Source organism: Hippoglossus hippoglossus, chromosome 5, assembly GCF_009819705.1.
Source record: "Hippoglossus hippoglossus isolate fHipHip1 chromosome 5, fHipHip1.pri, whole genome shotgun sequence".
Taxonomy (NCBI): domain Eukaryota; kingdom Metazoa; phylum Chordata; class Actinopteri; order Pleuronectiformes; family Pleuronectidae; genus Hippoglossus; species Hippoglossus hippoglossus.
This window is the reverse complement of record NC_047155.1, coordinates 8,887,467-8,902,059: the sequence shown is the minus strand read 5'-3', so window position 1 is coordinate 8,902,059 and position 14,593 is coordinate 8,887,467. Positions and strand designations below refer to the sequence as shown.

The window sequence follows — 14,593 nt, the reverse complement described above, 5'->3', positions numbered from 1 at the left end:
ATTGAGAAGAGGTGAACTCATTGGTCTTGTTGGTTTCCATAGATTTGAAAAGACCCACTGCGGCAACAAAATGGATGACATCAATAACGGCGGGGCTGGTTGACAAAGACGAGGTCAGAGTGGCGTCCGCGTGGCCGACAGCAGAGTGAGAGTGATGCAAGCCGACTGTAAACTCACTGTTTAAATCACGTCTCACTCTCTGCTTGGATTTGATATGTTATTACTCTGATATATGTCATGTGAGTTTTCACTTTAGCTCATTATATATAAACCGAATTAAACATTATTTTAAATCACCTCAGTCATTTTGGACCCGTGTTGTTTATGTGGTCGTATCTTTCACATTTAACAACAGTGGGATAAGTGACGTAAACAGTGTCAGATGCAGCGACTCGTTAAATTTGTAGTTTCTTAGTTGGTTATTAAATGGTTAAGGAAAGTGAATCTACGCCTGGGGACAGGTTGAACGTGTTGTTATATGATGAACATGAGGTCAACCTCAGTGTGACATTTGTGGACGCGCGAACATTTTCCATCACCAACAGGCTTGTTTAGATCCACCCAGTGTGAATCTTTTTTATTTTTTCTCTAAATGTACTTCATGTGTTCATTGTTGTGGCGGAAGCGGCGCACCATCACCGATTCTCATGTGAACATCCGGCCCCTCGACAAAACCAGGTGTTCGAGCCGTTCTGCGCTTTGACTTTAAAGTGATGCAGAGCAGAGGGTCAGTGCTGCGGCCGAACTGGAGGCTCATGCACGTTTCCAACACCCAACGCACCGAGCTGCACGAGCAAAAGGTTTCAGTTGCAACTTTGGTGCTGCGGTGGAGCAGCAACCAGCAGGAAACGTGGGTGGTTTTAACAAGAAACTGGTTTCGATTTGTGCTCACAATCAGTTAAGGTTTCTTTTTTAATGCTGACTGAACTGCACAAAATAAAATAATAACAAAAACACAAAACACAAAACTGTCTGCAGAGCTGTGAACAATAAGCCAAGGGGTTAATTAATTATTTTTTCCAGAATTAACTGCAATACCTTTTTTTTATTTGAATATTTAGCAACTTGGAAACAATTGTGAGTTATTAAGTTCTTCACAGTGTTTCATGAAAGAGACGTGTTTTTTTGTAACTTTGACATGACAGCCGCGGTTTGCATATTCATAACTACACACAAAAACACACTGGAGCAAACAAAGGGTGAGAAAATGTAATAGACGACATAACGGGTGAGACACAAAACAAACTTGTGGTTTCACCACTATCGATATTTTGTAATCCAGCGTGCATGCTCTGTAAACTTTAACAGAAATTAGCTTGTGGCACACGCTGGCCAAATATAGTCCATTTCCTGTTTCAAGTTGTTCTATTGTCTTTGAAAGAACCACAGGCACAATTTCCCTCCATGTTAAATCCCCCTCAGACTCATAGTGAAACATCAGGTGAAGAATTTCTCCACATGACTCGATTACACTGAATTTGAATAAATGTCTCAATATCACTTCGGTTCATTTTTCTCACACACTGAAGTGTCATTATATATCCTTTTTTAGTAAAGTTTGTGTTTGAGTGTCCAAAGTCAGTACTGATGTTAGATATGTTATGTTAGATAATAATGAAAAGAAATACAACATATAACCATTTCTTTATCAAGTAGTATTATCTACCAAACCCTAAAACAACTCGATATTACTGAATTACAAATGCCTCTCTAACAAAGCTGTCTCATATACTGTACATGTGTTATGTACATTAATGCACGTGTTTGTAGCGATAAACCCACAGAGAATTATCACTGAGGTTTTTAATGGGTTTCAGCTCACAGCTAACCCACAGTGTTGTTTTCATCAGGCAGCGGTTTTCACTCTGTACAGTTGTTTTCAGACATGAACTCTGGAAAATGTCGGGGCGATGGGGTCCGGACTTTCTGAGGAGTTTGGCTTTCACAAGAACGCAGCAGGAGATTCTCCGTTCAGATACAAAACAACAGGGAAATCTCTGCAGCGTGCGGGTGAGGGGCGGCTCCTGGGGAGAGCATGAAGGGGGTCAGGCATGTTGTATTAATTCTGCTGCAGAGATCACATGGTTCTGTTAACGCCACATTGACACATGTGCGTTGGTCTTCATCGCGGAAAGCTTTGGAATCTCTTGTCTTTGCCAGTTCACATCTTCATCGGCGTCTTCTGTGTGCATGGCTCCTCTTCTTCATTAGTGTTCTCTTTAAGATTTTCTTATTTTGTGTCCATTGCACGTTAGAGACGACATCAACACGCCCACTCGCTCGCGGTGAATCTCCTGCCGCATTCTCACATGGGCTCATTCGGACTTTACCAGGAGTTGTTACGAGGGGGCTGGCAGGCAGAACTTCGCAGATTGTACGCAGCCTCTGACTCGGACATTTGCGTTCTCACATTGAGGCCCTGAGCCAGTCAGGAGATCAACCAGCACAGTGATGTGTTGGATATCTAGGTATATAGTAATAGTTAATAGTTCTAGTAGGTAAACAACTGTTTGGTATCAAGCTCGCCACATCAATTTAAAAGGTAATTAGCGTGGCAGTTTTTTTGTTTACTGCTGGTTTCCATTACCCCAAGCAGCCAAGAAATACAGGGTTTGATACAATAATAACAATAATAAAAATAAAACACAATAATAGGGCACTTAGAAGCAAAAGCTACAATTTGTGGATTAGACTATTAAAGCTATCGTCGACTTAACCCATAATATGGTTAATAGGTGATAGGAATTACAGATTAAACCCGGCTTGATATCCTAGGCTTTGTTTCTCCAGAGGAAGTTGTTGTTTTGTTTATTCCTTCACCTTCTCCAACAGACTGTACATTTATGGTTTTTGTAACGTATTGTGTTGAATGAATGGGATTTGTCAGACGTTGTACGTGTCCGGCAGATTGTTTGCTCGCTAAGAGAAAGTGGTGTGATCGGGCTGATGCTGCACTTCTGATCTTTATGGAGACATGGAAACAGTGGTTAGAGCTGTAAGCAAATGGTGGCCAGAGGAGAGGCTAGTTTCATTACAAGTGAAGAGTACCTCTCGCTCTCTCTCGTTCACACACACACACACACACACACACACACACACACACACACACACACACACACACACACACACACACACACACTGAAGCTGTGGGCTGTGCAGGGGCCAGGAGCTGCAGAGAAACTACGGTGCTTATACTGACTAAGAGGTAAAATAATAGTGCCTCGCATTTCTCCATCTCAGCAGTTTTTAAATCTTGACTTGAAGTGGAGATGAGTCAGAATGAGAGCCACACACATGACTATTTTCTCATCACCCCTGCATTCGTCTGTGAAAGTCAGGTTTCTCTGTGCCCTGGATCACCTCACACACACACACACACACACGCACACACGCACACACACACACACGCACGCACGCACGCACGCACGCACGCACGCACGCACACACACACACACACACACACACACACACACAGACACACACACACACACACACACACACACACACACACACACACACACACACACACACAACGGGACCAGCCATACGCAGTCATTTCAGATGTTTGTTAAACACAGCAGCTGCTCTATTTGAGCTATATCGCCCACACATGCTGCACCTCAGATCCTCCAGTAATTGCATGTTGGAGAGAGTGTTGGAGAGAAATGGTTGTGTTAGTGTAATAAGGTTCGGGTCCAGATGTTCAGGATTAGAGGCTTGTTATGAAAATACAATATAGTTACTCAGGAAGTTGGTTATTCGGCTCTGTCATGCACATGGCATGTTACTCTACTTGAGCAGGGCTTGGAGATGAGATTGAGTGCTCAGTAGGAATATAGTGCAACATGTTGGGATGTTGTATAATAGACGGTCCCCACGTTTGGTCGGTTTAAAAAAGGTCCACTTCCTTAAAAGCAGCACCATAGCAACCAAGCTGTGGAGCACACTCTGCCAATGTACAGTCAATGTAACTTCAGAGTCCTTCTCTGAGCGAGTCATTCATTGCTTGGTCAGTGCTGTGATTTAAAACTGTTCTAAATACCTTTTAAAACCACAAATATGTACAACACATAGGGAAGTAAATGTATTAGAGGGTTATTTGTGTTATATGTTCCTGGGTTTTTTTGTGCAGAGAAAATAATCACTTTCTCCCAAGCAGTTGAAGAAATGATGCATGTAGAGCACATCCTTCAAGCATGGCTCAGATTTGCCAGCTCCACAAACAGAGACAACATCTGACCAAGCATTCGGTTCCAGGTGGACATGAGGGCTGCAGCTGGTCAGCAAGTTATATCATTATCATCTATTCTTCCTCTGAAAGATCAAATCATCATCCAAGAAGCTTAAAAACTACTCTGGGCTGTGCGAGTTTTATTTATTTATTTGTTTCATTATCTATATTAGGTTGTTTTTCACTCCGTAATACGTTTTCTTTTTAACTTTGATTTAACTTTTAGGCAACAAAACTTGCAATTCCGAAAAAAGAGAAACATTAGAATGCCATTATTATGTTTATATGTGTATTCGTAAAAAGACTCAATGTATACCTGTAAATACAAAGTTTACTGTAAGTATATATAATACAGTGTAAACAAAGTCCTGAAGGTTTGAACTCTTCTGCAGGTGGAATAAACTACATGTAATAACAGCAGCAAGCCAAAGACTAACAACTGCTAATGGTTGATTTGTATTTTTCTGTATCTGCTGATCTCTGAAAATAGACACAATCAATTACTGAGCAAAGCGAAAGTGAATTGTGTTTACATAAAGGAAGTTAGATCGAGGAGTCGGTCATGTTTAGTCACTACTGTCTGATGCACATATGTCATACTTGAGAATTTTCCCTCTTCGACCACTTACAGTGTTTATGTACCTGCAGAATTTGAGATGGTTTATACGTGACTGTAATTTTCCTATTTCAAATCGTGTATATCGCTCTATCTGTAAATCCGCTCTGTCTCTATTTATGTCTGTGTGACAAACTTTTATTCTTTGGGTCCCGAGGGACATTTATTTTTGTCGGGGCGCATCTGCATTCATCAGAATCAAATACACAAGTTATCGTTTCCTCCTTTTTCTCTCCCGCTCTGTCTCACTTCCAAGTAATGATACTTTCTATCACTCTAAAGGGTTTTCAATCAGTCCCCCTGGTTTTAAAGGGACTGACTTAAAAGACTTGGAGCAGGTGAAAAATGTGGATTGAATTCTAACTTGGGATTCGGTTCAATCATTCACAGAGAGTTTCACCAGCTGCCGTAAACCCTCATGTAGTCCACACGATGACAGCCAGTGTGTTTTACAAATAAATATTTGTTCTCAGTTAAGAGCATTTTAATGTTTGGGTTGTTACCATCAGTCTTTAAATTGAGATGTTAAGCAGCTGTTGATTCTCTGTGCTCTACAGGTCAGGATCAGACGTTTCCAGAGGTTTCAGTTTCTTTAACAGAAACACCAGAACTTAAATGAATGTCTTTTTGGGCCTGGCCACCTGAAATGTCCCCTCATCGCTGAAGACTTTAATGCTACTGGGGAGGAGGTTTATCTCAATCAACATCTCAGGAAACTTTTAAACAAACTCTTCTACGAAGTCCTAAAATGTTCATTGGATACAATTAGTTTTTCCAACATCTGCTCTTGCCGAGAGTTTCCACTTGTTAAAACCAAATTACTTTTAGGTTTAAGGTTGTCGAAAAGTGCCAAAATATAAGACAGAACGTGTTTATTTTATTTACATTTAACCCAAACCATCGTCCTCTGACCTTATGACCATCGATAACTTCAGTGAGGTACCAGTGCGTAAAGAATGTAACAATGGCTACAACAAGCTGTTCCACTCCAGTAAACCAGGTGATAGTAAAGCAGCGACTATACATCAACAAAGACGCTAAATGAATCGAGCAACAGTAAAAATGGAGACGAATCAAATCGGGCTGCTGTTAATCGCAGAAGAGAGAAGCACCGGTAACGAAACATGTTCAAAACACACAAAAAGCTTTATTTAAAGTACGAAGACAGATTTCTCAAACTATTTTGCAGATTGAGCGGCTGAAATAAAACAGTGAACTACTCGACCAATCAGGGACCTTCAGTGCTGCGAGCCCCGCCTCTAAGTACTTTAGTAAAGTAGCCTAGCATCCTCCTGAGCAGGGAACCTAACGGACCTTAATTCAGACTTTCAGCACATTATTTTACAAACTAAACAAGGTAAGATGCTGATATGTGAACACACCACAACCCAACTTGCTCATTTGAACCTGAAAAAACTGCAATCCAATAATTTCATTGGTACGTTTAATTACATTCGTTAACCCTGAGCCAGTAAAGACCTGAAGCCTGTTTTTCTTCTCACACCCACAAACCGTTCACGCAGCTCTGAGCTGCTTCCCCGGCTTGTCGGCCTCAGATAATAAACACAGGAGAACAGTCTGGAAAAGGCACTTTTCATACATTTCCTTTAAAAAACGGATTATCAAATTAATGGAAACTGCTCAATAACTGCTGCAGTGAGGAATGCTTCCCACCTAATTGAATTAGGGTTTTCATTTCTGTGATTTCTGTGTTTGTTTTTGGCAGCTGCCATCTGTTTGCCTGGGACCAGCTCTATTAATAAGCTATTCAGATTGAGATGGGGCTTTTTTCCAGCAACTGTTTCTCACCTCCTCTCTCCCTCTCTCTCCGTGTTCTCGCTCACCCAAATGATTGTCATGGAAATCATCAGAGGTGCCAAAGCGCAGACAAAAGAAACAGAGCTTTAACGTACACCTGAGCCAAAAAGAACAGAACTGTAGTCTAATTACGATGGGAACAATTAAGACTGTGCATATTTATTGACAGGGGACTTCACACAGGAGCATATGCTCATGAATACAAAAAAAAAAAAAATGAAGACAGGAGCGGGAGGGGTGGTTGGAGGTGTTGGATCAGAAATGTCTGTATGATGGTGTTATTGGAAAAAAATAAAACGATGTTATCCAAGAAAGCACGAGCTGCGATGACAATGTGACAAATCTGACATTTTCATTGTAATTTCCTCATCATCTACTTCATTGTTTTTGTGCAATAACTTTCCGAAAACAACGTGACCGATTCCCATTGATTCAAGTGAAAACTCACGTGTGCTGGTCGTCATCAGCGGCCAATAAACCCCCTTTATTTATTCATTTATTTATTTATTTATTCATCAACCTCCCCTCGCTCTCCCTGTCCAATGCTCCCAAGAACAAGCAACTCCAATCTGGGCTTTGCTCAGTATTCCGATCACACTCCCGGCTCCTCTAGTAATACAAGTCTACTTTAAAATTCATAACTACATTTGGAAAGAATAAAAGGGTGCCCTGATGGAATATTTCCAAGGAGCTTACTTGAGCGAAAATACAATTCGCTTTGGCATATTTAATAACCCTAACCTGCTCTTTAAGACATACAGTAGTAATAACAATATTTTAAAAAAAAGAGAAAATACTGGGGACCGGAGGAGAAAAATAAAAAAATCCAAGCTATGCCATAGCATGAAATGAGGAGCTATAATTCATGCCTCTAGGAGGAGGTTGAGAGAAGGATGGAGAGAGAGAGGGAGAAATGAAGGAGACAAGAGATGGAGAGAAGTTGGAAAGAGTCCGCTCAACTCTTCATTTCCTTCTTCTCGCTCCTCTCGTCTTCTGCCTGCAAGGAACTTTGAATCGAATCAAACGACGCATATTGATTAAGCTCGGATGAACGACCCTCCAACGACACAGGCCTCGACCCGTCTGTGCATGTTGGACACACTCATTGAGGAGTCGATGTGGAAGTGATTGGGCAGTTTTCTCTCCTCTTTTGGATTCAGGTTCTAACGCTCGAACCCTGGTTCTACTTCCGCTAAATGCTGCCGCCATTGTTCGGTTCCTTGAGAGTTCCCGTTTGATTCCTGTTGAATCCTCAAACGCTGCAGGAGGAGAGGCACAATGGACGAGTGTGAGAAAATAGATAACACGCTCCTCCAATTGGAATATGAATTGCTCTGCTTGAGCTTTAGTATTAATCTCTTGCCCTCTTTCCTCTCTCCAGTCCCTTTGTGTTAAGAGGGAGGGGGAAAAGAGAGATAGAGGGAGAGAGAGAGAAAACAAGAAAGAGAGTGGTGGATATTGTGGGATGTCCTGTTCTGAATTAGGTCAGAACCAATCAAAGCTAAAATTCTCTCTCTCTCTCTCTCTCTCTCTCTCTCTCTCTCTCTCTCTCTCTCTTTTTCTGTGTGGAGGGGCAGCGCCCCCTACCCCTCTCTGGTGGTACTATAAAACATGTGAGCCCTGATAGTGGCTACCCTCCCTCTATACTCTACTGCCACCTGTCTGCTGTGATGGACACTGCAGGGTGAAGCAAACAAAGCCTGCAGGGACATGTGATGTTGCACATACATGTAACATGCATCCCTCTGCATTGAATCCATGTGTATGGAAAGGAAACACGTGCATGTTACTCTTGGGCAGTAAGAAGTAAGATAATCAGACAAGTTCTTCTCTTTTCTCAATCTTTACATTTTGGATTGTGTCTATAAAGGATGAGGCCACAGTTGCCATTATTGTATGTGCTGATTTAATAAAAACCTGCATGTAAACTGATATAAAACAGCCCTGTGTGTGAAATATATCGGACTGTGACTGGTAACATACATCATTATGTAAAAAATCATCAAGTTTCAATTAATTGCAAGGCAGCACGACAATTATTTGGATTAGTGGACAAATTATTTGTTGAGATACTTGTCTTTCCATTAAAAAATAAGTCCAAAAACATGTTTTATACTATTACAGTGTTATTATTCATACATTAGCGTGTAGCAGTGTTTCACAGTGTAGCTGGTTGAGTTGGAGCTCATCATTAGTAAACTGCAATATTTGCATCTAAAATGTATACTTGAGTAAATGTATTTGATTTAAATGCAAAATCAAGATTTGGTGTTTTACACAAAAACTACTGGAAAGACGACCATGACACTGGGAGGATGCAGTTTGGTTGCAGATATGTCTTCAACATTGTGAGAGAATAATTCATGGATCTTGATGAATATTTAGGAGACAGATATTTATGAGTGTGTACAATGTGGTGCAGATCCAAATCCAAATCAGGATCTAGTGGATTTAAATGACGTTTTGGCAGATGCACTCTGCTGAGAGCCGTTCTACTTTCAACGCCTGCTGATCTGCGAACATTGTGATTCAGTGAGACCATTCAATCTGAATGCTGTGACGGCGCTGATGATACGACGGCTTTACACACTGATGGTTTTACACAGGAAGCAAGAGAGACAGTCAGAAAACAACATGCGAGTGATTCTGATCTTCACCTTCACCAGTTGTTGGCCATTTCACAAATGTGATGCTCACTTGATAAAGCTCTAATGGAGGAACACAGATGATGCCAAATGGACGGGCTGGACCTGAGCCACGTTTCCTCCCCAGTTATTCAAGATGTTTTAATTTTGTCATTTAGCAGATCTGTTGCAACTGTGCTCCACTAAAATAAGCAATTCTTCACATCGGGATTCATTTAAGAATTTATATACAAAAAGAAAGGTATTATTAATGAAAAAAACCTGGTAGAAATGTTATAGATTTTAATCAGTTAAACTTAAATACCGAGAGTGGAAGCTCACATAAGACTGTTTTTACTGCGGCAATAAAACATCAAGGACATTAAAGCTGTCATTAGTCTGGAGCTGTGCAGGACGAGGGAAAGAAAGAGTGCAGCACACAGCTATGGAAACATTTTGTCAGCGTTTGCAGCAGATTTTCACCTTCAAATCATAATCAGGTTTATTTGATTTGCAGCAAAATGCGAAAATACAGAAGGTGATACATGTATTTGGGGTAGTTATGGACCACATCAGGTTTTTGGTGCATTTCAGCTCATTTATATATTTATATACGTAATGTTGTTCTCTATCTTCTCAATTGTCTCTTTTTGTATTTGTTTCCTCGTTGGTTATATGATGCAGTTGATTTCTTCACTGATATGAAACATCAGCACTAGTTGCAGAAATAAACAAAAATAATCACCTTTCTATAATGTTGCTGAGAAAAATAAATAAACAGACTAAAATTCCATGGATTGTCAAATGAAAGTACAATCAGTTCCGTTTCTCTGTTCTTTTCACTCTTTCTTCTGACAACATTCTTGGTTATTGTAGAAATTAGAGGAAAAACCATAATGCTCGGTTGGTAAAATGTGCCAGTGCCTCTCCGATCTTGTTTATAGTCAATGTTCTTTCTCTTTGTCTGCCGTGATGTTTGTTTTCCTGGCTGCAACACAAAAGCAGCTTTGCAGAGAGGTTTTTTTTTTTTTTTTTTATATTCTGGTGCAACATTTTCTCTTGGCCCCCTCCATTACTAACAACATATTTTCTCAGCCTCCTAAGTGCCCTTCCATTTTTGTTAATCAAAATATATTCACACACAATCTCCTCCTCCTCTCCGGCGGATCTGAGAGGCTGATTGGCAATTTCAGCAGCAAAACCACAGTTCAGAGGTTCAGAGGAAGAGACGGACGCAGCCAATCTGAGCGCTCCCTGGCGTTGCCATGGCAACATCGCAACAAGAGGACCGAGAGCTGAGAGAGGGGGAGGGAAGGAGGGAGGGAGGGATGGGGAGAGAGAGGGAGAAGATATGATCAAATGTGAACACTCTATTCTGATTTGAAAGGCTGATATACAGTCTGTTATTACCACACTCTCCCCACTTCGATTTGTTGTTCAGGCGCACACATGCAAACACACGCGTGTTTAAAAAGCATATGCATGCACACGCACACACACACACACACACACACACACACACAGACTCGCACTTCACACAGTGACAAACAGCATCTGTGCCTCACTGATAACACTGCTTCATCGCTGTAAAAGCATATAAGAGGGGACTGTTTGTTTTCTCCTCGTACAATGGGCCGAGCAGCAGGACTAACAGTCTCCATCACACGCTCCCCGCTGACTTAAGCATCTCATCATCAGCTTCACTCGGCCCATTGTACAGATCTGTCCCGACTTAATAAAACTGTCAGGCCCCCCGCTGGGACTGTTAAATAAAGACTGCACGAAGGTTAGATCTGCCGTCTGAAGCAGATCTGTGCGACGACTCGCTAAAGACCACGAGATATATGACCTGAAAACCTGCAGAGGGATAGATAGATGAGTGATTGATAGATAGATGACTGATAGATAGATGACTGATAGATGATAGATGATGGATAGATAGATAGACGTTGGTGGACGTGTTTTCTACTGACCTCCGCTAGTTTAGAATTTAATATCTACACTAAGATACAGGCAGGCTCATGCAACCAAAGTGTAAATGTGGAGAAAATGTAAAAAATCTTCAGTAAAATGTTGAGTTTGCCAATAAAACACATTAGAAATAAACAGTAAAAGTTAACAAAGTTTATTACATGTTTATATACAAACAACCCTGCAAGGCACACCTTTGTTTAAATAAGAATATACAATGCATCTTATTCTGGAGAGCAAACTAGTTTTAGTTTTTAAATATATATTAATACAAGTCTGTTTAGTGTTGGACAGAGAGAGAGAGAGAGCGAGAGAGAGAGAGAGAGAGAGAAGGCCCCAAAGTCGTGGATATTCTGTTGACAAAAATAATAAAGAAAAAAAAAAGGATCAACCACTTTATGATGTAAACAATTTAACATCTTTCGTCTGGAATTTAAATAAATATATTACTAAAAACGTATGTTGGACATATTGTGTGAGAATCAGTGCTCTCTCATGAACCTGGGATTAAATCTCCAGCCTCAAACACTGGGCTCTGCGGAACTAGTTCATTCAGGAGCTAGACTCAAAGCTTTTTCCTTACAGAAGTAGTTTGACTTGTTTGTCATCTATTTATAAAAACCGGACACCAAAAATACAAGAGCTCTTATTTTCTACGTCTCACAGGGTGAAATTGTAGAGTCGCACTGTCTAAGGCCGAGATTTAAACTAATATGTGTGTTTTTCGTTTGGAGAATAAGTTTATACCTAATTTATTGGTGAAGCTAAAACAGTTAGTCCTTTCTCTAGGCTGTTATAAACATGCTTTAAAAGGGGAAAGGAGAGAAACAGAGAGGAATATAAAATAAGAGGTTTGTTCAGCTGTAATGAAAAATACACAGTATTTGATTTTCCATTGAAAGTTGTCAAAACATAAAACACGTAGCTTATTTCATGGACAATCAGGGTAAAGGCAACTTAAGCATCCACATACACAGCGTGTTGTTCAATTGTTCAGCACAGACAATTGATCGTGCAGCTGCCTTCACAACAAAAAACAGTTAGTCCAACATCAATCAGGACATTTGTGAAATAACTTTCTCTGACTTCTCACGGAGCAACGATTGAAGGATGAAAGCATGTCGGTGATAAAGCTCGGCTGTGACTCATCCAACAAAACTAAACTTAACAATGGGACCAAAAAAAGAAATCAAATGTTTGGGTGTTCAAGCTTAAAAACATTAAGATGCGAGCTGCTGTAATCACATAGTTTAGCATCGCAAAGTGTCGTGACCTACGTGACGGACTCAACAGAAGTCAGATCCCTTCAGTGGCTGCTGACTGACACCATCAGAAAAAAAACCTCTCTTGACCTCACAACTACAAATTCAACAAAGGTCCATCAATGCTTCGGTTTTCTCTTCCTCCCACTACAATGACCAGGAGATGCCGGACCAGAGACACCAGAAAAGAAGTGATTAGTGAACATCTTTCCCTCGGCCCAGTCCTCTGGTGTGTGTGTTTTAGTCTTCTGGGTTGTGTGTTTTTATTGAAGATCCTATTGTTGATGTTCTGTGACGGTTGGCCTTTATCATGCCAGGAGGCCGAGTCGCTTGACTTTTGCAGATAGGAAAGAGTGGATGATGAAGACTATGGTCTTAGGGCAACTGTGGAGGTCCAGCTGCTGCAAGAGGAGAAGAGGAGCATGGAGCAGAAAAGAGAGAAAAAAAGAGATAAAGATAAATAAATACAGATAAATAACCTTCAGTTTGTTATAAATATATTTGCAGACTGATAATTAAGTAATTAACCCACAGTTGAATAGATTTGATTCCTGTAAAAATAGATTTTTAAACATCAGTACGTTTAATAAGCAAAACCCTTGACCTTGGGAACATGCAGTCCTCATCAGCAGATTGCTTGTTGACCATTTCTATGACAACTGAGCAGACTCCATTGTCTGCTTGCATAATAATTCTGACATATTCAATATAATAGCTCAAGCTTACGTTGATGATAATTTCACAATATCAAAACTTATACACACCGAGAAAAGTCCTATAGATAACGGTAACTTACAATCTCTGCCTCTGGGCCTCCGAAGTCGAGGAACATCATACGAACTCCGTCGTCTGAGGACATCCTCAGGCGCTCGAAGGGCTGCTGGAGCAGAATACTTTTCCTGACACCCATCTCCTCTGTGAATAACGTGAAGCCCTCGTCGATGTGCACTCCCAGGTTGCACTCCTTCCCGTTCCAGCTACAGGCTGCCGTGGTAGAGGAAACACAGGGTTAGCACACAGAGGGGCAATATACGGATTTAAAAGCTCCAAGATGGAGTCGTTCACAGAGAAATCCAGATTTATAGTGCACACTTATCGGGTCAGTTACAGTTTTGATACAGAGCCCAGAGGTTTTGGCTGTATCCTCTCAATGTGATATCCTTATGCAATAAGAGATGTGAAAGATTTGATTTGTTCAAATAATACAAATTATTCAGAAAGAGACAAATTCAAAATCTTAGATAAATATAAAACCCACTTCTGATACTGAAATTAAACTATTTTACATGATTGAACAAAATCTTTAGTCCCACCAGCAGATGGCACTGTATATGTATATTACAACTGCACTGGATGTGAACTAATGCCCGTCACAAAGTAAGATGATCACATTTTCTGAATCAACTACTGTATAAAATGCTGAATCTGGATTATGGGAGTAAAGAGAGTATTTGTGTGCTTTACTCAGAGCAAACATGGGCTCAAAAAACACCATTTATATATATTTATGTACAATAATTGATACAAAAACTGTTTTGTCTCTGCTCTACCGTTTCCTAAAACCTGAAATAAACAAATAAAACCCAAATCTTTAACAAACATGGTGACAGAAGAAATCTGCAAAGAAAGAAGACATTCAGCAAAACAGTGTAGTCCCGAAATCATTGTGCACAGAACAATAAATCTTAACTTCTAATTCTGCTTCGTGAGAGATATTGAAATGTTTGCCTGCTGAATAGAAGCAAAGAGCCTGAGGGTTTTTTTGTTTGGATGAAAACAATTTGAGGTTTATTCATAGATAAGACTGAAGAGTTTGTGCTATAGATGAAGGAATAATCTAATCCAAGGAAATTTGTTAATCCCGGCATTTTATACTGCTTTACTCTGGAAAACAAATGTTTTCAGGGCCAGTTAACATTGCCAACTAAAGAAACAATAAACCTGTCAATCAAGTTGACAGTGGCAGCAGATTCTAGTCTGCCTGTTGACAAAGGGACTATTCTCTATTCATACACAAAAAATGTTTTTAGCAAATATTCTGTTTTGTAGGAATTGTACAGAGAAATGAAAA

The 14,593-nt window shown here is 40.3% G+C and overlaps 1 protein-coding gene across 2 annotated transcripts in view; it reads right to left on the bottom strand.

The window, feature by feature from the left end:
• Positions 1-11,398: 11,398 nt before the first annotated feature.
• snta1 (syntrophin, alpha 1) overlaps positions 11,399-14,593 on the bottom strand; it is a 28,162-nt gene continuing 24,967 nt past the window's right edge. Inside the window, exons 7-9 of one of the 2 annotated variants that reach the window (XR_004613822.1) lie at positions 13,319-13,506; positions 12,430-12,923; positions 11,399-12,393 (exon numbers count right to left, since the gene is read on the bottom strand). Coding sequence is in view for 1 of the 2 variants with exons in the window: in XM_034585224.1 (XP_034441115.1) it covers positions 12,831-12,923; positions 13,319-13,506 (281 nt within the window). In the remaining variant the exon portion in view is untranslated. Of the gene's footprint in view, positions 12,924-13,318; positions 13,507-14,593 lie in introns of both variants that reach the window. The other variant, XM_034585224.1, reaches the window with a different exon arrangement.